At 34.1% G+C, this 23,996-nt stretch overlaps 1 protein-coding gene across 13 annotated transcripts; it reads left to right on the forward strand.

Annotated features, from left to right (window-relative positions):
- The first annotated feature begins 15,089 nt into the window (after nucleotides 1–15,089).
- Nucleotides 15,090–20,044, forward strand: LOC107810888 (AP2-like ethylene-responsive transcription factor TOE3). Of its 13 annotated transcripts, none has more exons than XM_075234338.1 (11): nucleotides 15,090–15,386; nucleotides 15,540–15,846; nucleotides 15,996–16,021; nucleotides 16,111–16,141; nucleotides 16,222–16,309; nucleotides 16,757–16,902; nucleotides 17,028–17,072; nucleotides 18,093–18,184; nucleotides 18,298–18,449; nucleotides 18,914–19,126; nucleotides 19,550–20,044. In XM_075234338.1, exons 1-11 carry the CDS (start codon nucleotides 15,317–15,319, stop codon nucleotides 19,748–19,750), a joined length of 1,371 nt encoding a protein of 456 aa, XP_075090439.1. In that variant the 5' UTR covers nucleotides 15,090–15,316; the 3' UTR covers nucleotides 19,751–20,044. The 13 variants fall into 13 exon arrangements, with proteins under 13 accessions (XP_075090439.1, XP_075090441.1, XP_016491208.2 ...); XM_075234340.1 differs by having other exon boundaries at nucleotides 18,322–18,449; XM_016635722.2 differs by having other exon boundaries at nucleotides 16,754–16,902; nucleotides 18,911–19,126; nucleotides 19,544–19,968.
- The last annotated feature ends 3,952 nt before the right edge of the window (nucleotides 20,045–23,996 follow it).

Consider the following 23,996-nt stretch of genomic DNA (forward strand, 5'->3'; position numbering starts at 1 on the left):
ATTACATTTGAAAACGTGACAATTTTTTAATTATCACTTGTAAATTTGACTATTTTTTAATTTCTCCCCTACTTAGCCCGCGGGCCCGAACCAGCTTACTTATCACCCTTAAGTAGGAATAAGGTTTGAGTTTATCTCACTCTCCATACAACCCACTTTTAAAATCACACCTAATATAGTATTAATTATAGTTGTGATCGTTGTTGTATATATATAATAGGTTTTAGACGCAATAAATTTGTGATCGTTGTTGTTGTATATATATAATAGGTTTTAGACGCAATAAATTTGCTCAAACTCACAGCGGGGGGAGGGGGTTTACTCCATATAAATAAAAGAACTCAAAAGCATGCCCATGTGAAACAAGTTCTGAAGTCCGGAAAGCACTTGGTTTTTCTACAAGTACAAAATATACAAAAGGGGGTTTTAGGTGGGGATGGGCATTAATACTTGATTGCTTTCTTCATCATATATATGCATGGGCATTATATTGGTCCCCCACCCCCTCTCTCTCTTTAATTTCCATTTGTTTCACTTTTAGTTCGTGAGTTGACGAAACAAGAATAAAGAGTTGCAAGTAAGTGGAAAAAAAACAAGCAACATTTAACTTAGATCTCTGGCGTTTTTCTTGGATCTTATTATAGATCTCCATGTTTGTTAGATCTCTAGGGGAACTCTTTTTTGATAATACACCTCCAAATTTATTGCATAAATATCAGTAAATTATTTCTTCTAGAAATGCACAAACATAACAAAAAAAATCATCCACTTGCAGAGTTAATATGTGAAAAAGGAAAGTCATGAGGCTAGAGGTTTTAGGGACCATTTAGGTAATTGACTACACAATAGAGGACCACTTCCTTATTTGGGGGTTGTTAAATTTGGAGAACATAATTTATTGTATTTTAGAATTACTACGTTTTGGCTAAGAATCTTCTTATCTGATAATTCCCGAATGACCAAATAAATGGTTCTAATTGCCGTAAATGATCAAGTCCCTTGTATTTCTGTTGCTATACTTAAATTTAAGTAAAAGGAAAATGAAGAAAGCAAGAGGGTCAGCGAGGTTTTTGGTTTGGTATGCACTTCCAAAAATAAGATTTGAAGGGCTGGTGTAGTTCAACCAGCTTTATTCTACTTATGTTTCCTCTCTAATTTTAAAACGGAACTTTTATGTCTTCCCCTTTTTGTTCTTGTACTAATACATTGGGACGAATCAAAAAATAAAGAGTTACAAACAAAATGAGATAAATTAATTAGTATATATATATATATATATATATATATATGGACTATGTGCTCGAAACTCCCGGCTATGGGGAGTCCATTAGAGCTGAATTCTGGATTAAATCCAATGTTTTTTTCTCTTCTACCACCCAAAAGTCTCCTCATGAACATATGTTTAATGTGTTTGAGAATTAAATTAGACCTGCTTTAATAGTCCAACGAAGTTGGTACTCTTAATGGAAAGCTTTTAGAAGTCTACATGCAGTGGCAAAGTCAGAAAATTCAATAAGGATATTCAAATTTTGAACATCTTTTGCTAGTGGTTATGCAAGGGTGTTCAAATTCTATTTTTTATTAATAAAAAGTACTACACAATATAATTTTTTGACGAAGAGGGGTCAATACATAACTTTGCCTAGATGTATAGTTATTGAAAATGTTGTTTTCCAGGAATCATTTTGATCACAAGAGAGCTACTTATTATTCCCACTATAAAGATCCACAAAAATGTAACAAGAAAAAGGGAGTCTTAAATTCCTACAAACGGCTACTTGGGTAGTACTTAAATTGTAATCACCAGCAATATTTATGGGAGATAAATACTAAGATGTAGTTTCTACACGCCCCTAATTAGGGAAGTGGCACATTAATATGGTTATTGTTACACGGCATTTCCAATAAAAATAGGCAAAAATTAGCAAATGCCGAACAACCAACCGGCCGAGTTGCTAGTCCAAAATAGTAGTATAAGATTAAGCACCACTAACCACACTTATTTATAGAAGATGCAAATAAATTTCTCATAAGCAATTATGTTATGACGAGGAAGAAGCAACCCGTAATGATCAGAAGAAAAAAATAATCGAGTTGGTCGCACAAATAATCATATCATTCTCGACCAAATAGGCAGTTAGCACTAATTTACCTATGTATAGGGAAATTGGGTGCCCCCCTCCTTTCTTCATTATGAAGATTGAGATGTGAAGACTCTTTGTTAATGCATGTATGCTGCTTCTCCATTTTCTAGTCACATTGGAAGAAAAGAATTCACGCCCCATACACATTGATGTATATATTTCCATGTTAAGTATAGCTGATAGTATAACTTTTCAGAACAAGGTAATGTACACATATTGATAGATTTCAAAAGGCATAATAATTAATACATCGACAACCTTTAAACTAGTTAGTAGTATATTTTTCATTTAGACACTCGAGATAAAACCTGTTTCAATTAACCACCTTGGTGAAGTGTTCCTATTACACATTTCATCTATAGACTTTCTACTAGCATATTCTCAAATATCATACCAAGCTCATATAGAAATAAGGAGTATCTTAATTCATTAGATCTAGACAATGGTGATAAAAGGCAGATTCAGGATTTAAAGTTTATGGGTTCCAACACTTTAAGGTATTTAATATTGAACTCATTATATTTTTAAAGTCATGGGGTTAGATCTACTATTTGTTCCAGTTTTAGTAAAATTTTACATATAAATATATATTTCGCATCAAAAGTTATGAGTTCAATTGAACTCAATTCTTTTATTTTGTATTCGCCCAGGGTAGAAGTAAGATCGAGATGGTGTTAAGGGTGTTGATCTAAACAAATATAAGGCTGGGGTCTAGGGGTTTGTTTGGGCCATGTGAGGTTGGGGTAGGGGACATAAACTGTTTCCACTTTAGGAAAATGAGCTCATGATGAATAACAAGCGCAGGACCCACTTCCCCCTTCCAATTATAGGAAGCCTTCATCTTTGTAACCCCAACTCCAAGTCCAAGAATTGTCTGATGGACGAATTTCTCTTTCCTTTTCTAATTGTTTTCCTCCTTTAGTGTTTTGCTATACATTTTAATGTATATTGGTGATGTACCTAGTTAATTACGATCAATGGCGTACGCAAGATTTTGTAGCGATGTTATAATTTAGAGAAATGGACAAATGAATAAATCACTATAATAACAAGCGGTGTCATTTTCTATACATATCCCCAAATTTTATTTTTGTTTTTATAAATATTTAGTGAAAATTTTCGACCAAGCAGTGTCCCGTGACACCCCATAATGTAACAAGGTGAATACGCCCTGAGCACTGAGCACGGCTAACCACATTTTAGTCTTGGAATTTCATGGAGTTAGCAAAATAACACAGATAAAAAAAAACTTCATAATAATGATCATAAAGATTTTTTTGACTAGATTTCCTTTATATCTCCTCATGATGAGTGTAATTTCTGATGAAAACCTTTTTTAAAAGAAAGTATGGGCCATTTATTAGAGCGAGGATAGATTTTTTTTTAAAAACAATGTCTTATTGGGTTTTTAATATATGTAAAGTTAGCTCACCCAAGCCTCCGGGAACAACTTTTTTAGGTTGATGACTAATTTTGGAAGTGAAACACAAACCAGTAAAGGGTCCATTTTCCTTCTAAATACCATGAAATGTCCTTGAGGCCTCAAACTACCCTTTTTATCTATGCATTTCTAAGAATTCCTACCAAGCAGAAAAAGAACTTCTTAACTTGTTTACACTTTCATTTACTACCTCTGCACATAAGAATCACATGCCATGGAAATTTGGGTTAAACTTCAAGTTTCTTCGTTCGCAACATCTTTATCTATGTAGGAATTTTGAAATCTATACTAGGCTTATGATACCGTTTATCCGGAATTTTAGCCAGTAGAGTAATTAAGCTTGCACAAAAACCAAATGTAAGAATTTCCTTGTCTCACACATAATTAATGGAAAAATACACAAGGCGAAAAAAGAATAGCGACAGACAACATTAACAAAAAGTCTAAACTCTTGTTTGGTCATAGATTTTGGCTTCTTTTTTTCAAAATTTTTTGAAAAGATTATTTGTTTATAAAATATGATCATGTTTTGGGGGAAAAAATTTCAAAAAATTTCAAGTTCCCAAAACCTGGTTAATTTAGGTGAGTTTTTGTGTAAAATTTTCTTCCCTTCACAAAAAATTCAAGTTTTTTTCAAATAAAATGCATGTCCAAATACAACTTCAACGTCCAAAAATTATTGACGAGCGTAAAACACAACACGAAATTGATGCTCGCTAATCAAAGATAATATAATAAAATTATCGCTTCCATAGGAATTGGATTTAAACAATGCACAAGTAATTTCTAGCTTACCGCTATTCAGGATGACCAAAGCTTGATTTGTAATGATTATAAACTACGTTTAACTACTAAAATAAAGCATTTGATAATTGACAACAAGGAGTTAGAGATTCGCATAATCGGTTTCTTATCATTGTGAGGAATAAGGGTTTGACAGGATAGGTGCAAGAAGCTATTCGGGATTTAACTCTAGTTTAATTCACAATTCTAATGATTCTCACGAATTCACTCGATGATTAGTTAAAACGTGTAGTCAAGACTCCTCTCTCGATTAAATCTTAACTCTACGAGGTGAACTAATATAAGCATTATGAATTGTGCAAGCATGCGTTAATGGATTGGACCTTAGGAAAACGTCTCTCGAATATTCTCCTAACTTGATTTAATCAACAATTCAACAAGCCCTTTTGATTACTTAAGAGAATCATTGAATTAAATCAAACAAAAGAATACAAAGATAATCACCATAATATTCCTCTTTCGATTAAATAAATTGATGAATAAAGTTGGAATAATTCAAAACTCCATAAACGAATTCAAGCACGAACTAGAGTTAAAATCCACAAAAATTTATCAACACACCATATCCATCAAACCTAAGGTAAACTGCTCCATAATCATGGAGGAAGTCATCACAAATATAACTAAAGAATAATAAAGCATCAATCTAATGTTACAATCCAATCTCTCGTATTGAATTGATGGAAAGATGATGAAATCCTGTGTCTTGTACCCTCCAATGCTCTTCCAAAGGTTCCAAGGTCAAAAGTCCCTTGAAAAATATCTTTTTGGTGTATTTATACCCTGTAGGAGTGGGCCCAGGCAAAATTACCTTTTCAAAGCCGAAATATGACAAATACTCTGAGAAAATTACACAGGCGCGCTAGGGAAGTTCAGAGAGCATGTTCTGACGGGCAGCAGCAGAAATACATTGTCGTGCCGCCCCATGCGGCGCGGCGGTGAAGGTTTTCCAGAGTGTTTCGTTTGTCTCGTGTTTTGACATCCAGACATGGCTCCCAACCCCTGAACGTGCTCCAGGTTTAATTTTTTGGGCTTTTACTGAGACTTCAAAGCTTCGACTTGTTCAATTTAGCTCCCGAATATCTTTTTAACTCGAAATCACTTCGTACAAGGCATAAAACACATAATAAGTGCAATACACTAACATTTAATCTCAAACATAAATAATATGCAGTAATTAGAGTGCAGACTATGACTAAAACACGTGATTCTAGCCTACCATCAACACTCCACACTTAAACCATTGCTCGTCCTCGAGCAATCAAGCTGCGCTTTCCATAGAGACGACCTTCTCATCAGACAACTTCCCTAATGCATCATGCTACGACTATTGAAAACAGACTAAGCACCAACATCCTCGCCTCAAGACTCGACTCAAAAACACCACGCATTTTACACAACATGCTCACTTACTCTAACACAGAGGTCAAAGAATTCACCTTACCTTCGTAAATCATGTTCCCTCATACAAACAATAGAGAGTAGTTCCACACATAATAAATTCAAGAACAAAGAGGAACTCAAGATAGAAAGAATTCACTCACTCTCAGAATTAAGATTTATCTGCCACAAAAGACGTACCATAGGCTTGCCCGTAGTGTGATACTCTACTAATTGAGCTCATTTAGTCAAAGATCAAGTAGTACTTTATTTTATTTGTAATGTAGGCTGCGGAACGGGTAGGATACATTTCGATATAGTGACTACACCTCCCTAAGCACTTTAATACATATACATTAACAATTCAAACCCCATACTTATGTTGAACAAGACCCCGGCCTTTATTCATAATAACATCAAACTCCCTATATCTTTAAGCTCAAACAATATGAGAACTACCACTAGAATGAAATCCATTTTTTTCTTTTCTAATTTCTGTTTTTTTGCTTTTCTATTTTTTCAATCAAACTCTTTTTTTTCAATTCTCTATAAGTGGCTCTCACAATTTTTCACACAATGCACCTTTATTCTTTTTAATAGTTCCACTCAATAACCCGACCATACCTTAACTTTAGCTTTCACAAGCTCATAACAATTTTAAGTTCTCAAGAGAGGTAGAAGGGTCAAACAATGATCAATTCAAACAAAGTGGATCAGGCTTGTAGTATGGTTTCTAACGAAATATGATTACAGGCTCAACGGGTCTAACTAAGATATACATTAATTAGGTGGGTAAAAGCATATATGTGGCTCAATAAAGAAATACCTATGTCATTTCCTAAATTGAACAAGACTACTATTTCGCTTTGCAAACACACGAGGCAAGTTCTAGACATCAATCAACATGCACATAATATCAACAAAACCTCACACACACATTGGCACATAACTCGCTTAGGACAGGATCTATCCCGACTCTTTAGTCAACGCAGTTAAGCAAAGTTACAATCACACAATTTAAGGTGTTTATTTATGAGTCAAGAACTAAGCCTAGGCGTCACAAATAAGGCACTCACTGCTCTCAAGGCACAACAAAGTCAAGGAAAATTATCTCCATTTAATATCATAGCACGAGACTTCACTACTCCTAGTAAAAGAAAAACTAACTACACCTGGTTCAACAAACACCCTTGAAAATGAACTGTGACACAAATAAAAACCAAGAGGAAATTGTTACACTACCTAAGAAAACAAAACACAAATAAACGGCTCAAGTTTTTTTTCTTTGACTTTAATCCCTCAAGAAGAAAATCGAGAAAATCCATCGTTGGAAAAAGTTAAAAAACAAATCACTCTAATGAAATGAAAATAAACACACATATACATATATACATTCCCCATCCCCACACTTTAAATTATGGCATGTCCCTATGTCACATAAATAAAAAGCAAGAGGTAAAGAAAACTTCCCTAATTCATCTAGTCGGGGTCTGAATCGAAGTCGGGATCTCCTTTGCATGCCCGACCCAGTGCACACATCCATATTGAGAGATTTTTGTCCGCCTTCTTTGGAAACACCCCACACTTATCAGCTTCATACTTCCTAAATTTCTCTTTTCAGGGCCCCCCTTTCTCCTTCCATTTTGAAGATCAACCTTTCATCCCCCACTCTGAGCACGAGCTACCTTTCCTGAATATCTAGAATTACTCTGCCCGTAGCCAAGAAGAGTCTTCCTAAAATTAGAGGGACCTCCCTATTTTTCTCCATATTCACCACAATGGAGTCCACGGGAAATACAAATTTGTCTATCCAAACTAGCACATCTTCCACTATTCTTTCAGATATGAGTGTGGTCTGATCTGCTAGCTGCAAGGACACAGGGATTGACCTGATCTCTCCAATCTCTCCCCCCAATTTTATGAAAATAGACAAAGGCATAAGATTAATGGAAGCACCTGAATCACACAAAGATTTTTTAAATTTAGAAATTCCTAAAGAGCAAGGTATAGTAAAACTCCCTAGATCTCGATATTTTTTAGGGAGCTTATTTTGCAAGATGGCACTACAATGCTCCGCCAGCTTGACTACCGATGTCTTTTCCACTTTTTTCTTCTTGGATAATATCTCTTTCATAAATTTAGCATAAGCTGGATTCTGTGAAAGCACCTCTATGAAAGGTATATTCACATGTACCTACTTGAGCACTTCTAAAAAGCGCCCGAATTGTTTATCCATCTTTTCTCTTCTTTGCTTTTGAGGGAAAGGTAGAGCAGACATATATTTTCTCTCTTTAGCCTCGTTATTTGTTGAATTATCATTTTTCTTCTTTTTTTGAGCTTTAATCTTCCCCTTCTTCTTGAGATCATCCTGTACCATCCATGCACATTTTTGAATGTCATCATTTTTCTGCTCTTCCACAATCTCCACCTGTCTTTCAATTGTCTCCTCCTTTTGCTTTGCTATGGGATCTCCAACTCGTGCCCACTCCTCAAAGACACAACATTTATTGTCTTTTTTGAATTTCTTTCAGTATCAGTAGGGGAGCGTTCCTGGGACCCTCTTAGATAGTAGAGTAGCTAGTTGCCCAACCTGTCTTTCTAGGTTTCGAAAAGTCGTGCCCAGTTCTTTGATAGCTGTACCATGTTCCCATATAGTTGTGCTATGAGTTTCAAACCTCTCATCGGTCTTGATAATAAAAGCCTTCATTAGATCTTCCATGCTGGATTGATTAGACTGTAGAGGCTTATATTGCTGCCTCTGCTAATTTTGAAAGCCTGGAGCTCCTTGTCCCTAGGGTCTAGAGTTATTTTGCTTCCATGAGTTCAGGCTACCACTTAGTGAATTCCAAGAAAAGCATGGGTGCATCTGCCCCATAGGATTGAAATTGTTACCACTTTGGTAGTTACCTCTATCAAATCTTCCCACAACATTTACCATTTCATCTGCAGCTAAGGCTTGACACACATGTGTTGGATGACCCATTTCACAGAAATCATAAACTGGTGTTGGTTGGCTCTGGACCTTGGCTAAGGTCAACTTCCTTATCTCCTTGGCCATGGCGTCTAGTTGGGCTTTCACTGTTGTGTTAGAATCTACTTGATGAACCCCAACTTATTTTCTTCTATCATTGCTCTCAGCCAGCCACTTGTTAGTATCTTCAGAGAGCTCAACAAGAGTTTCCACAATCTCTTTAGGAGTCTTGTTTATTAAAGGACCTCCACTACAGTGTTCAGAGTTCTTCTTGAGGGAGGTGTCGGCCCATCACAAAATTCCTGGAGTTGCATCTACAATTCAATCCCATTATGCTGACACTTCCTCATTATCTCTTTGAATCTTTCCCAAGCCTCGAAAACTGTTTCATTGTCCGTGTAGCAGAAGTTGTGAATTTCTCTTCTGAATTTCGCTAATTTTGCAGTTGAGAAGTATTTGTCAAGAAACTTTCTATTCATATCTTCTCATGTCCTGATTGACCCCGTTGGTAAGCTACGAAGCCAGTTCTTCGCGTCAGCCTTCAGTGAAAAGGGGAATGCCCTTAAGTAGACTGCATCTTTCGACACTCCATTGTACTGGAAGGTGTTCATGATTTCCTCAAAATCCATCAAGTGAGTGTTAGGATCATCATTTACCTTCCATCTGAAAACACAGTTGTTCTGGATAGTCTGAAGCAAGCCTTGCTTCAATACGCAATGGTTTGTTGCTACTGGTGGAGGTCTAACACTGGACTGTCCCTAAGTGTAGACTAGTCTGGCATAATCACCCAATGCTCTACCAAGCCTGGGTACCGCGTTCTCGAACTGATCTTCAATTAAGGGTCGATTCAGATTGAATCTTCGACCCCTATCATCTTTGACGGTCTCCTCAATAGCTCTATGGGCTGCCTCACTTGCTATCTTTGCAACTTTTTTCTATGATGTGTTGCCTCTCTTTCAGCTAAATCTACCTCGTCATCATCGCTATTGGCCATGTGTTATTGGGTTGAAGGTTTCCCCAAGAACTTTTTGGTGAACTCTTTCTCTTTCCTTAGTTGTCGCAGGTGTTTTTCTAACTCCGGTTTGTAGGGTATTACTTCCTTTGAAGAAGATAGAGTCATACACCACGAACTTAACCTGTTGCCCGCACATGGAAGAGAAACCCGTGAAGAATAAAAATAAACAAGAATAAATTCCTTAATTAGCACCAAAACTATTTTGAACACTATTGATTGCCAATCCCCGATAACGACGCCAAAATTTGACGAGCACAAAACTGATGCTCGCTAATCAAAGATAGTATAGTAAAATTATCGTCTCCACAGGGATTTGATTTAAATAATGCTCAAGTAATTTCTAGCTTAACGCTATTCAGGATGACCAAAACTTGATTTGTATTGATTATGAACTACGTTTAACTACTAAAATAAAGCAATTGACAATTGATATCAAGGAGTTAGAGATTCGCAGAATTGATTTCTTATCAATGTGAGGATTAAGGGTTTGACATGATAGGTCCAAGATAGATATTTAGGATTTAACTCTAGTTTAATTCACTCTAATGTTCTAATGATTCCCACGAATTCACTCAAAGCTTAGTTCAAACGTATAGGCAAGGCTCCTCTCTCGATTAAATCTTAACTCTACGAGGTGAACTAATATAAGCACTGTGAAGTATGCGAGCATGCGTTAATGGATTGGTCCTTAGAAAAAGGTCTCTCGAATATTCTCCTAACTTGATTTAATCAATAATTTAATAAGATCTTTCGATTACTTAAGAGAATGAATGAATTAAATAAAATAAAATAAAATAATGAAAAGATAATCACCAAAATATTCCTCTTTCGATTAAATGAATTGATGAATAAAGTTGAAACAATTCAAAACTTCATAAACGAATTAAAGCACGAACTAGAGTTAAAATCCATAAATATTTATCAACACACCATATCCGTCAAACCTAAGGTAAACTACTCCATAATCATGGAGGAAGTCATCACAAATATAATTAAAGAATAAGAAAACATCAATCTAACGTTACAATCCAAACTCTCGTATTGAATTAATGGAAATATGATGAAATCCTGTGTCTTGTAACCTCCGATGCTCTTCCAAAGGTTCCAAGGTCAAAAGTCCCTTGAAAAATATTTTTTTCGTGAATTTATACACTGTAGGAGTGGCCCCAGGCGAAATTACCTTTTCAAAGCTGAAACAGGAAAAATACTCTGAGAAAATTGCACAGGCGCGCCGCGCATTGCGCCGTCCTATGCAGGGCGCTAGTGGAGAAGTTCAGAGAGCATGTTCTGACGGGCAACATCAGAAATACACTGCCGCGTCACCCCATGCTGCACGACAGTGAAGGTTTTTCAGAGTGTTTAGTTTGTTTCGCGTTTTGACATCCAGACTTGGATCCCGACCCCCGAACGCGATCCCGGTTTAATCTCTTGGGCATTTACTCAGACTTCAAAGCTCTAACTTGTTCAATTTAGCTCCCAGATATCTTTTTAACTCGAAATCACTTCCTACAAGTTATAAAACACATAATAAGTGCAATACACTAACATTTAAGATCAAACAAAAGTAAAATATAGTAATTAGAGTGCAAACTAGGACTAAAACACGTGATTCTAGCCTACCATCAATTATTTTTCAACATAACTTCAAAACCCCCTTTTTTAAGTATCAACTAAATCTATATCCAAAAGCTAGCTAGCTAAGACTCTCGATCTCCTAGACTCCTACACAAAATATTTATCAAACTTCAACAAAGAATTATAATTAAGTTTTTCATTTGATCTCCTCCTTGAAAACTAAGTGACAAGTTTGCTTACCCTAAAAGTAAAAAAAACGAATAAAAAATATTTACTTATTTTTGTTTATTTTTTTATTTTATTAAAATAACCACAATTGGCGCCTTGGTGCTTTTATTCATTAAATTAAATCCCCTTTTTTTTGGGTTTGTGAGTGACAATATTGGGGTAAGGAAAGTGAAAGGCAGACGCTGATAACGTGAGAGTGGTGAAGAGGGGAAGGGCATATTAAATACGAGGTACGTAGTCAGATGTTGGCATTGGCCATTGGTTACTTGAAGAGCAAAATGAGACAAAGAGTGGCCCCTTTTAGTACTCTTGGATTGGACTATTCTGGAAAGTATTTCCTGTTTTTGCTATTATTCCACTTTCCTTTTTCTGTAACCAAACCTTCTACCCCCTCTGCCCTGGCCCTGACTCACAATAATTCCCCTCCATCCTATTCCCAAAATAACCTCCTGTCCTCTCCCAATTTACTATTTCCTCTTTTTTATTGGAGTATGTATTATAATATACTATCAATGAAAACCATTCTTTGTAAATTATAATTTTATATTCTTAAAGATATTTGGATTTTTTTTTAAAATGTTCATCATCAAAGGCAAAATATTGCCTCACTCGTACATAATTAGTAGCAAATAAATCAAGACAGAACATACAACGGAACTGGTGCAAATCAACATCTTTTAACAAAATTCTACTGATTGGCTACTTGAATTTTCTTCCCATTTTTCTTACACTACCCTTATGCAGGGACGAGGCACAAGCTAAGTTACGCGTTCGATTGAACCCAATAACTTTTGCTTAAATAATGTATTTAATATTTAAAATTTATTAAATATATAAAAATATAAAATTTAGAACTCAATCATTAACACTTGAAATCGTTATTCTAAAATGCAGAACCCATAAGGTTGATATGTAATAAAAACAATTTAAAAAACAAAAACCAATACTTAATTTAGATATAAATAGAATGACCTCAAACCTCTTGACTTCAACTGCGTAACCATTATGAAACTTCTAGCCAATTTGGCCAAGATTCTTCAAGTTCAAAGTATTTTTTAAAATTTTTTTTTAAGTGTTTGGTCAAACTTTTAGGAGAAAAAAAGTGCTTCTGAGGAGAAACATAAAAAGTAGTTTCTTTTCATAAATAATTTTTTGAGAAGCACTTTTGAGAAAAATACACTTAGAAACAGTTTTTAAATGTTTGGTCAAACACCAATTGATGCTTAAAAGTACTTTTTAAATTAATTAGCCAAACATAAACTGTTTCTTACCAAAAATATTTTTAAAAAAAACAATTTAAAAAAAAATAATCAAAATAAATTGATTTTTCCAATCTGGCTAAACCGGCTACTCATTTGCTTACATTTCGCATCCCAAAAGGTATAAACAAGCTCAAAACAAAAGCGTTGAATGCAAGCAGTAAATGTTTAAATGGTTTGTCTGACGTGAGAGTACAAATGACAGCGAAATGATAACTAAGTACAGCTAATAAAAGTAATTAAGTCTTCCTTCTAATCTTGGTACTGTCCATTTCCATTAATAGGTAAAACATACTTAAAAATATTTTTTTATTTTTATTTGTTACTTTACGTATATTACAAATTATTTTTTTATTATAACTACAGTATTTATTACTTATTTTAAATCATTTTCTCAAATCCAATAAAATATGCATCAATTAATATGGGTATCATGGTAAATCATGCACTTCATTTATTATTTCTTAAGGAACGTAAAAAGTCAAAACGTGCCAAGTAAAAATGAACGGATGGAGTACTTCCTCCGTTCACTTTTACTTGTCTAGTATTTTAAAAATAAATTTTTACTCTTACTTGTCACTTTTATCATATCAAGATAATACAATTTCTTTTTTCTTATTATACTCACAACATTATTTACTCATTTTAAATTATTTTCTTAAAACCATTAAAAATATACATCAATTAATATGATCATGATAAATTATGTACTTCATTTATTATTTATTAAGAGATGTATAAAATTAATAGTGGACAAGTAAAAATAAAAGGAGAATGCATACATAATACGAAAATACAAAAGTATATAGTACTAGTCTACTAGAGAGAGAGAGAAGAGAGAGATAATATCATAGATGGAGGAATGCTGTTCGAGTGTTTATGAATGGTTCTTTCTTTTTTTCCCCGTCTTTTTCTACTAACTTAGAGCGAGCCAATATGAAAATATACTGTATCAGATAGATTTTGAGATCAGTAAAAGTCACTGGCACACACTTTTCCTTTCATTAAAGAGTGTAAAGAGAGTGATTAAACGAAGAGCCCTAAAGGGGACAACACTTCAAAACTGGAGCAGATTTACAGAAAACAGAAAAAGTGAGTTTAATAAACAAAAGAGAACAAAAGGATTTATGAATGACAAAACAAGAGGGAAAAAGTGGTGTTCTTCACCAGTCACTGGGAATAAGAGATACTCCACTAGATGGTTGTAGACAGAGAGAAAAAAGAAAAGGATGGGCGGGGGTATTGCAGCCATATAGGGGTGCGTGGAGTTTTAACTTTTAGGGGTCGTTTGGTAGGATGTATTTAGGAACAATAATATAATCATTAGCTTCGTGCATTATTAATATCTTGTTTGATATTCCCTTCGTTTATTTTTACTTGACATGTATATTAAAAATATATTTTTATTTTTACTTGTCATTTTACGCATATCAAGAGAAGACAAAAGTTTTTTTCATGTTATACCCACAGTATTTATTACTCATTTCAAATCATTTTCTCAAATCTAATAAAATATGCATCAATTAATATGAGTATCATGATAAATTATGCATTTCATTTATTATTTCTTAAGAGGCGTGAAAAGTCAAAACGTGCCAAGTAAAAGTGAACGGATGAAGTATATTTTTTAAATCTATGTATAACTAATACTTGTTTGGCACATTTTTTCAATTTATGTATACATCCTATTTGGTATTATCCTATTTATAACTAATACATAACAAACTATGGTATTAGCAATGAATTTTTTTTAATACTTGCATAAGCATGATTAAACACATAATTGTCCCTCAAAATGTACAAAGTTAAAGGACGTGAGGGGTGTTTTTGGAAATAACCAAAAAAATTTAGAAATTATGTAATGTTTTAATACACCAAACGGTGAATAAAAATAATCTCAATATAACTAATGATAGCCTAACTAATCTCATCATTACTAATACCAGAACCATATTCAACACTATTCTTATACTTCATACCAAACAACCCTTTATTGTACAATTGACACTTCACCTAAAATATAATTATAATCAAATATCCTTAAAAATGAGAGTAATGACCTGGCTTACTTTGGTACAACATATTGAATAAAATGTGGGAGTGGGTGGGCTTGGCATTATGGTTATGGTTGGCTACTTTAGTGTAGGGATTCTAACACTGGCCTCGTCTATGCTGTATTAGGCAGCCAAGAGAGGAATGCACAAGATGTAGTGAAAATACTACAACTAGTTAGTAGTCAACATATAATTTATTAGCCAAGCCTATCAAAAGTACACACACTCTCTCTCTCAAAAACTTTTCTTGCAACAACTTAACCTCTCTCTTTAAGTCGTATGTTTCTTGTGTTCATTGAAGACTCAGCAAAAAGCTCCGTCTTACCATTATTGGTTATTGGTTATAAATTCAACTCCACACATCAATTTAGACAGATAGGAAAGAAAAAGAAAAAACATTTATATATAGGTTAGGAAACTGAAGACAACGATAATCATAGAGAGAATGTGGAATCTAAATGACTCACCACATAATTCAAGGGGCGATGAATCAGAAGAAGGTGATGATGAGAAAGGTAAAGGTGTTGGATCTGTTTCGAATTCAAGTTCATCAGCAGTAGATAATAATATTGAGGAATATGTTTCCGAGGAATTAGAAGAAGAAGATAATGGACAAAAAGGTAAGAAATCAACTAATCCTAGTAAAATTTTCGGCTTCTCTATGATAGGTCCATGTAACGACGAGAAGTTGTCGTCGGAGAGTGAACCGCCGGTTACCCGGCAATTTTTTCCGGTTGATGAGTTGGAAATTGGAGCTGCTGCCGATTTTGATGATAGATCCTCTAGATTTCCAAGGGCCCATTGGGCTGGAGTAAAATTTTATGATTCGGAGACATCTGGTAATTTGCCAGTGGGAAAAGCTACTGAGTTGTCGCAGCCTATGAAAAAGAGCCGGCGTGGTCCGAGGTCTAGGAGTTCACAGTATCGTGGTGTTACCTTTTACCGGAGAACTGGCCGGTGGGAATCACACATATGGTGAGCCCTTAATAATAATAATTATGTTATAATTTACACCAACACAAGTATCACATAGTTATTATTGTGCTTAGACAAATAAGAAGAAACAGTCTTTGCTAACTTTCCAATATTCTAATTCACTAATTATATTATATAATATCTCTCAGGGATTGTGGGAAACAAGTTTATCTAGGTACTGTTTTTTACCTTCATTCTTCTCTAAGTTTAGTGATATCTTCTTATATCCTTGAAAATTAATCTCACAAGGATCAATTTCTGTAGGTGGATTTGATACAGCACATGCAGCAGCTCGGTGAGATCTTTGATTCTTGAACTTATTTTCTTTGAAATGGGAGATGAAAACTTGATTAAATAGAAAAAATGTTGTTTCAGTGCATATGATAGGGCAGCAATCAAGTTCCGGGGAGTGGAGGCGGACATAAACTTTAACCTGGAGGATTATGAGGATAACTTAAAACAGGTAGAATCAAAGTGACAGACTATGAAAGAATGTGCTTTTCTACTTTAAGTTTCACTCTCTCCTAATCCTGAATAGTGATTCCCTAATCCTCAACAGAGTGTTTGCTTTACACGAGATTAGAGATATGTTCACAATTTAAATTTCATGAGTTTAATGTTTTGGGTTTTATCACTGAATCCATTACTCATTTGAAATTATAAGATAAAAATTATAAGTGATTTAATTTTTCCATTTATCTATGTTCGTAAAAAAGAAATGTTGCAGTTGAACCAAATGGTTTATATGCACCATTTGTGATTTGCCCATGCCAGATGCAATGGAGCCTATATTCTATGTGTTACACGTACTGTATTCTCAACACGAAACATACGACATTAAACGCAAAAGTTTTTAATTTTTTTCTATTTTATGTTGTAAATATTCTTTTTGGTTTGCTATGTGAAGCAGATGAAGAATCTGACTAAGGAAGAATTTGTGCATGTACTTCGGAGACAAAGTACTGGTTTTCCGAGGGGAAGTTCCAAGTATAGAGGGGTGACTTTGCACAAATGTGGTAGATGGGAAGCTAGAATGGGACAGTTATTAGGCAAAAAGTAAAGAAGAAAAGACTTATTCTCCTGATTTGAATCCATTTTCATGGAATAATCCTTTTGTTGTCACTACCATTCCTTGCTTGCTATTGATTTCCCTCTTTCCAATTTTGTTTTTCTCCAAACAGGTACGTCTATCTGGGACTCTTTGATACTGAAGTTGAAGCTGCCAGGTGGGTGTCTCTAGTGCTGAATTTATTCTTCTTTGCCAAATATTAGATTAAATTTCTTACACTTAGTCCAGCTACATACTAGTGAGGGCTAAAGCACACATGGGCGGCTCAAGCACATACGGGACCTAAAATCAAATTTTAATATGAGACCTAAATTTTTAAAAGAAAGTTATAAGATATGTTTTTATTTGAAATCAATTCTTCTAGTAATTTTTTTAGATATAAAGTTGTTAATAATTCTTTTATAATTAATTTTCTCTAATAATTCTTGCTCGATTGATAATATAACCAACTTATTTAATCTTTTTTGAGATATTATTGATCTTAGATAAGATTTTACAAAGCAATAGAAGTATAGAACTATTGAAAGCTTAAAAGTATTGCTAAATACTTGAACTAGTGAAATTTTGGAGAAAGAAAGTGAGTAATGAAATCTTGGAGAAAGAAGTGAGTAAGAATGTAAAAGAGAAACACAAAAAAATATATAGGATTTTCCGAAATATGGAGAGATTGAAAAAAAAGAAAGATTGACTTGGACAAATTAAGGAAGAGAGCAAATTTTTTAATTGAGTAAAAAATAAAAAAATAAAAGTTATGAAAACTATTCATTTACACATTTTTAAGTAAGTCAATTTATTATTTTACTTATGTATCTATAAAGTTTTCTTTTCTTTATATTAAAAACTCTAGTTTTGTATTAAAAATATTAAATATTATTTTTCAAATACCTATGAACCTATTATTTTTAAAAAATGCCCCCCCAAATTTGGGGGCCTAGGGCACAAGCCTTACTCCACGTAAGGTTGGAGTCGGCCTTGAAAGCACATTGGCGGAGCTAAATGTGTTTAAGGGGCTGAATTGAATTTCTTCATCTGAAGATTACGCTAAACGAATATATAATTTTTTGATATATATTAAAATTATTGAATCCCCTTAGAAGTTTTTGAATTCTTTTTGAATTTTTGGCACCGGCACTGCTAAAATACCCTTTATTTTTTTCTTGTACATTTCTCTTTATAGGGCTTATGATAAAGCTGCCATCAAGTGTAATGGGAAGGATGCAGTTACGAACTTCGATCTTAGCATTTATGAAAATGAACTTAATTCAGCTGGTAAATATGTTATTTGTTCCTTTGGTTCTAATTTTGTGTTGTAATTTTTCACAATAAAAGGAAAAGAGAAAGAAAAATCGCCGACAAACATTCGTAAAATGTGCTTTTCCCAGAATGTACTAATTATAAGGCAGCAGATCACAGCCTTGACTTAAGCTTGGGTGGCGCGAGCTCAAAGCAAAAAATGGAGGATAATAATAATAGAGATAAAAGTTCTTCGATGCAATTTGAAGTTGATTGGAGGCACCACGGTTTGAGGCCCAAGGTACATACATAACTTTTCTAGCTTAATTTCTTCTAACCTCTATCTTGCATTTTCTCTTCCTTGTCCATATATTCTTTGATCATTTTATATATCTTATAATTTATGAGTTCGTAAAGAAGATTTTTGAATTGTATGGTATAAAATTAAAGGTGTGCATAGTATATCAAAAAAAGGCAGTCCAATGTACAAAGAATCTCACGTTTACGTCGGATCCTGGAATGGGCCGCACCTGAAGGGGAGTGTAATGTAGGCAGTTATCCTGATGCAAGCATCATACATACGTTTGAATCTTGTGGTTTCAAACATATCATGTAATCCATATAAGGGATTGTTATTAGGGATAAAATGATACTTTGCACTCTCAACATTGAACAATTACAGTAGGGACACCTTGAACATTAAAATTTTAACAACTATTAGTAGTATATTTTCACTCCTTATTATACATGTTTCAATTTCAGCAGCAACCTAGTCCAATTGATGTTGATGCCCGAAGAAGAGATGGGTACAATGAGTCGGAAACTTTGCAGCTCTTGAGCCAAACGCACCTACATTCTCCTGCCTCCTTCAAGCCAAACAACAATGAAATGCAAAGGTTTGGCCAATATATGAGAGCTGCTGAATCCCAAATGATTCAAATGACGTTTCCACCACACTTCAGCTCGTCAAATTATCACGTCAGTATCCATTTTAACTTGATTTTAACTTCTACTACTAATTATTTCATTGTTAGATCACTTAAAAAATAATTAAAGGGCAATACTTATAAGAAGAAAATTAGTAACCGAAAAATAAAGCAAATAATTTAATGTAACAAGTTAAATTACACTGATAGTATATAATTTGTTTTACTATAAGTTCAATTCTTTTTTCAATAGACTAACTAACAGAATAAAAAAATATCTACACAAATCAGCCATAATTAAATGGAACTAGTTACCTAGAAAAAATCAAACTGCATGCTATAACAAGTTAATTTACACCAAATAGTATAAAATTATAATACACAATCGGTGTATAAATCCATTTTTCATTAGTGTAATTCCTAGGAATATTTATTTTGTCATCCTTCTAAAGTTTGTTCAAATTGTTAGATTCAGTTTCCAAGCAGCAGCAATGGGGGCCGAATTGGAGCTACAAATAGAAGAGCAAGTGATACTCAACAATGGCAATCCAATAATATCCCTCCTCAGCAACTTACAACTGCTGCAGCATCATCAGGATTCCCTCAGCAGATATTAAGACATCAAAACTGGTCTCACAAAAATGGCTACCATTACTCTCTCATGAGACCTTCTTGACATTTTTATAGGCTCAATTTGTAAAAAGTACTTAATGCGTTAAGGTTCTTAATACTCTAGATATATACAAATTATTACTAGTAGTATATATAATAAATATATATATATATATTATATATATATATATATATATTTTGGGAGATTCCAACTCTTTGGAAATTTGATATCTCGTTTTATATTGGTCCAAAATTAACTCAAGGACAGATTTTCACTAGATTTCTTTTGAATACTTCTGAGTTCTGACTATAAGCTGCAAATCTATACCATCCACAAATAATATTTTTGCTGCCCTCACTTGTGAGTTGTTATTTACCAACAGATTCTTATTTTATTCGCTTATTTTTGTCTTCATTCTTTTGACCTGTAGCTAAATGTACTGGCAATGGAACCCTTATTTCCTAAATGAGAAAGGCAGTAAAGTCAGATTTTTGTCCATTTCTTTTAGACGAAAATGATTGAGTTTGTCTGGAAGATGGTACCAACGTACCCCACATTTTGCATATAAGGAAGATAGATACCCTAGACAACACAGAGTCATATAGCCTTATCAAGTCGAATAATCAAATGAATTCATATTAGTATCATGACCCAAATTTTTACAATTTCTATTCGAAATATTCAACCTATGAAACTGAAATTGTGAAATTTGTGAGACCAACACTTGACAAATTTCTATAATTAGCAAATATATATGCATATTATATGTGTTTAAAATGTGGTAAACGTCTAAACAGCCTACCTAATATAGATGATTTAAGTTATATATATTGAAATTTTTAGTCTATATATATAGTTTAGTGTATAACATATTAAATATTAATTATTATTTTATTAGGTTATCAAATTAAAGCTTATAAAAAAAATATAACCTGATTATAACATCGTAGGTGCATAAAATTTAAAATCAATAATAGAAAAGCTGGTGATATCTAAAATGTAGTACTAGGCACTTTAACGCTAGAGAAAAAAGTTCAAGGCGGTAAATTAGGTACAGATGAAAATTCGTGAAGTTGAAGGACGAAAAACAAAAAACCGTGAAAGTACGAATGTTTATTGCCTATTTTCCATTATTTAATTTTGAGATATATCACTCAATTAATGGCGATGAATTGTCACCATCTTCATCGGTTCTCATGACACAGAAAGGAAGAAATGGCTATTATGGTGAAAGGGACATAACCTAAACACCGAAGCTTAAGAAAAACTTTATATTGAAATGTAAATTGTAAAACGCTGGGTACTAAACTGGTTGTACTAAATTTAATTTAATGATTGTATGTTGCCGAGGATGGTGTATTTAAAAACTATAAATCTGACCAACCTTTGCCCTTATCGTTAAATAGTAATAAAAGGTTAAATTAATCAATCCAGATATGACGCTAAGACTATCCAACTTCCAATTTGATATTCTAGTTGGGGTACTAGATCAAGTTTAAAAAATGGGTGTGATTTCATCATTTGGCTCGTCATCATCGTTTATAATAAAGATAGCTAACCTTCTATCTTTGTTTATTCCTGTTATGTTATGATATATTCATATAATTAACTAAGTATTAGTTAAATTAAATAACGTTGTCTCGTTAGAACGTCTACATATGATAAAGCCAATAGGGCATAATCAATACTAGCTTTTTTTGCTGTGCTTTTTGACCACAGAAAGCTAAGAGCTTACCTATTCAAAAATAAAGTTATCGTTAAAAAATGTACTGAGCTGCTTCCTTAATTGTTGACTAACAATTTATTATTTTGATTCTATTCACGAATCTCTTTCTTTCTGTCTACGCGCCTTGGAATCCCACGAAACGGTTTAGAAGATGAAGTTTAAGTTTAATTTTGCTTTAGTTTTTAAACACCTAAATTAAGTATATTTTTTAAGATAGCTAGTTTTTGTCTTTTTTGTGAAACATACCTTTTGATTGGATGACACTTACACACCTAAGTGTTTGCATAGAGGTATACAATGTATAACAGTATAAGTCATTTCCTTTTACTCCAATTCATAAATTATTGACAGCAAAATGGATTTTCCAAAAAAAAAAAAACTTTTCACGCTAGTGTTTTATGTAGCCTTAATTAAATCTGAAACTAGTGTACATATTGTTGGGCTAAAACGGCCCAAAAATATTTTTAACATGGTGTGATGTTATTCGCTTTGGATCAAGCCCGCACGATTTTTTCTGAAAGGCCTTATACCATTAAAAATATCCAACTCCTTGTAAGTAACTTATTTTTCTTTTCTACTTTTCATGTAGGACTTTGTTCACATATCCAACAATCCCCCCTTGTACTACGTTCCACATGACCCATTACTATTTATGGACTAATTTGAAGATTAACTGTGTGCCACCAACATGATCTTGAGTATTTGCGGTCACCGAAACCCAAAGGTTGTGTATGCGTCTTCAAAGCTACCGGTAAAGGTCGTAAACCCTATAGACGGGGCAAAGGTGCTAAGCCGGGACCCCACATCACACTCTACCATATCCATAGTCCTGTCAAACCATAGGCTCTGATACCAGTTGTTGGGATAAAACGATCCAAAGATACTCTTAACATGATGTGATATTGTCCGCTTTGGGCCAAGCCCGCACGGGGACTTTGTTCGCACACCCAACAATCTCCCCCTCGAACTAAGTTTCATGTGGCCCATCGCCACGATCCACGGGTCAATTTCTGAGATTCACTGTGTACTACCCACATTGTTAGAGTATTATGGTAACCGAAGCCCGCAACTAGCTTCTTCTTGTGTGCGCACCGCCCTGCACCATCACTTTGCCATCTCCATACTCGTCCCACCGAACCTTGGCTCTGATATTAGTTATTGGGCTAAAACGGTCCAAAGATACTCATGTGATATTGTCCGCTTTGGGCCATGCCCGCACGGTTTCCTAAAAGACCTCACACCATTAAGAGTATCCAACTCTTTATAAGTAGCTTATTTTTCTCTTTTACCTTCCGTGTGTGTTACACACACACACACACATATATATATATATATATATATATATATATATATATATATATATATATAAGTGGACGGCGTGCCACACGATGGATAATCTCTTTGACAATGACAACCGTTTGACCACTACTTATACATCTGAAGTTCCTTATTGCACTACAAATAGAATTCAAAGGTTTAACTTAACTAGATTCATAAATGGAAGTGATCGATCAGAATATATACATCTTAAATTTGACAAAACTTTTGGTCTGACTTTTGAAAACCTAAGCTAGTTTTGATTTTGATTTTTGGACAAATTTTGGACCTAGAAAAAGGAAATAAAAAAGAGAAAAATGAAAAGGTTTGCTAGTTTAGGGTCGAGTTAATTAGGACAGGGTAGGACAGAGCAGACCATACTTCAGACGTGTTAGATTCCTTCTTTCCAAACTGAAAAAATTCATAGCGATATTATTGATGAGAATATATAAGTTTTCCTTCTTCGTATGGAGTGTTTCTTTTTACTTATTGTATACGGGTAAAAATCGAGCTCATGATACACTTTGACCTCCAATAGGGTAAAACGAACTCGAGATATGATTGAGAAGGATCGGAATTGAAGCAAATGTCTCATCGACTCAGAATCCGGGGGCACATTGTCTGCATTCGAGAAAATATCGGGGTCATGATTCGAGATCGATCCAAATCTTGAAAGACTTCGGAGAACATCGTCAGGCAATCAAGCATGGCCAACAGAAGGCCGTAATATCCACGACCAGCCGGATATCACGGCGTGAATCTCAGCACATATCGATGAAGAACCGACAATCACTTAAACATAAGATTTTTTAACTTTTATAGAGTTGTACTTAAAATAGTATTCTCCTACTATATAAAGGGGGATCTGATAATTCATTAGGGACATTATAACACACATTCCAAAGAAATATACTACTAATTTCACTGTTATCGTAAGTTTTTTTCTCTCATCAATATTGTCCACTGTGAGTCTGAATCGAGGGTGAATGTTTCACTAAGGCTGGAATCGTCCTCCTCGCGTGGTTTGAATCTGTTGTGTCTTTACTTGTCTTTTCTAACTCAATTTATCGTTTTGTATTTAATTAATCCACATATCCTTAAAACCACTCACAAATTTAATTGTTATCCGATTTTGAGGGTAAACAGTTTGGCGCCCACTGTGGGGCTAAGGATAATAGTGGTAATTTGATACAAATTTTCATAACACGCCCTACTTCATACTTGTTCTTTGAAGTGTCTTTAATTTCAGGTTAAAGTTTAAAATGT

Source organism: Nicotiana tabacum, chromosome 17, assembly GCF_000715075.1.
Source record: "Nicotiana tabacum cultivar K326 chromosome 17, ASM71507v2, whole genome shotgun sequence".
NCBI lineage: Eukaryota > Viridiplantae > Streptophyta > Magnoliopsida > Solanales > Solanaceae > Nicotiana > Nicotiana tabacum.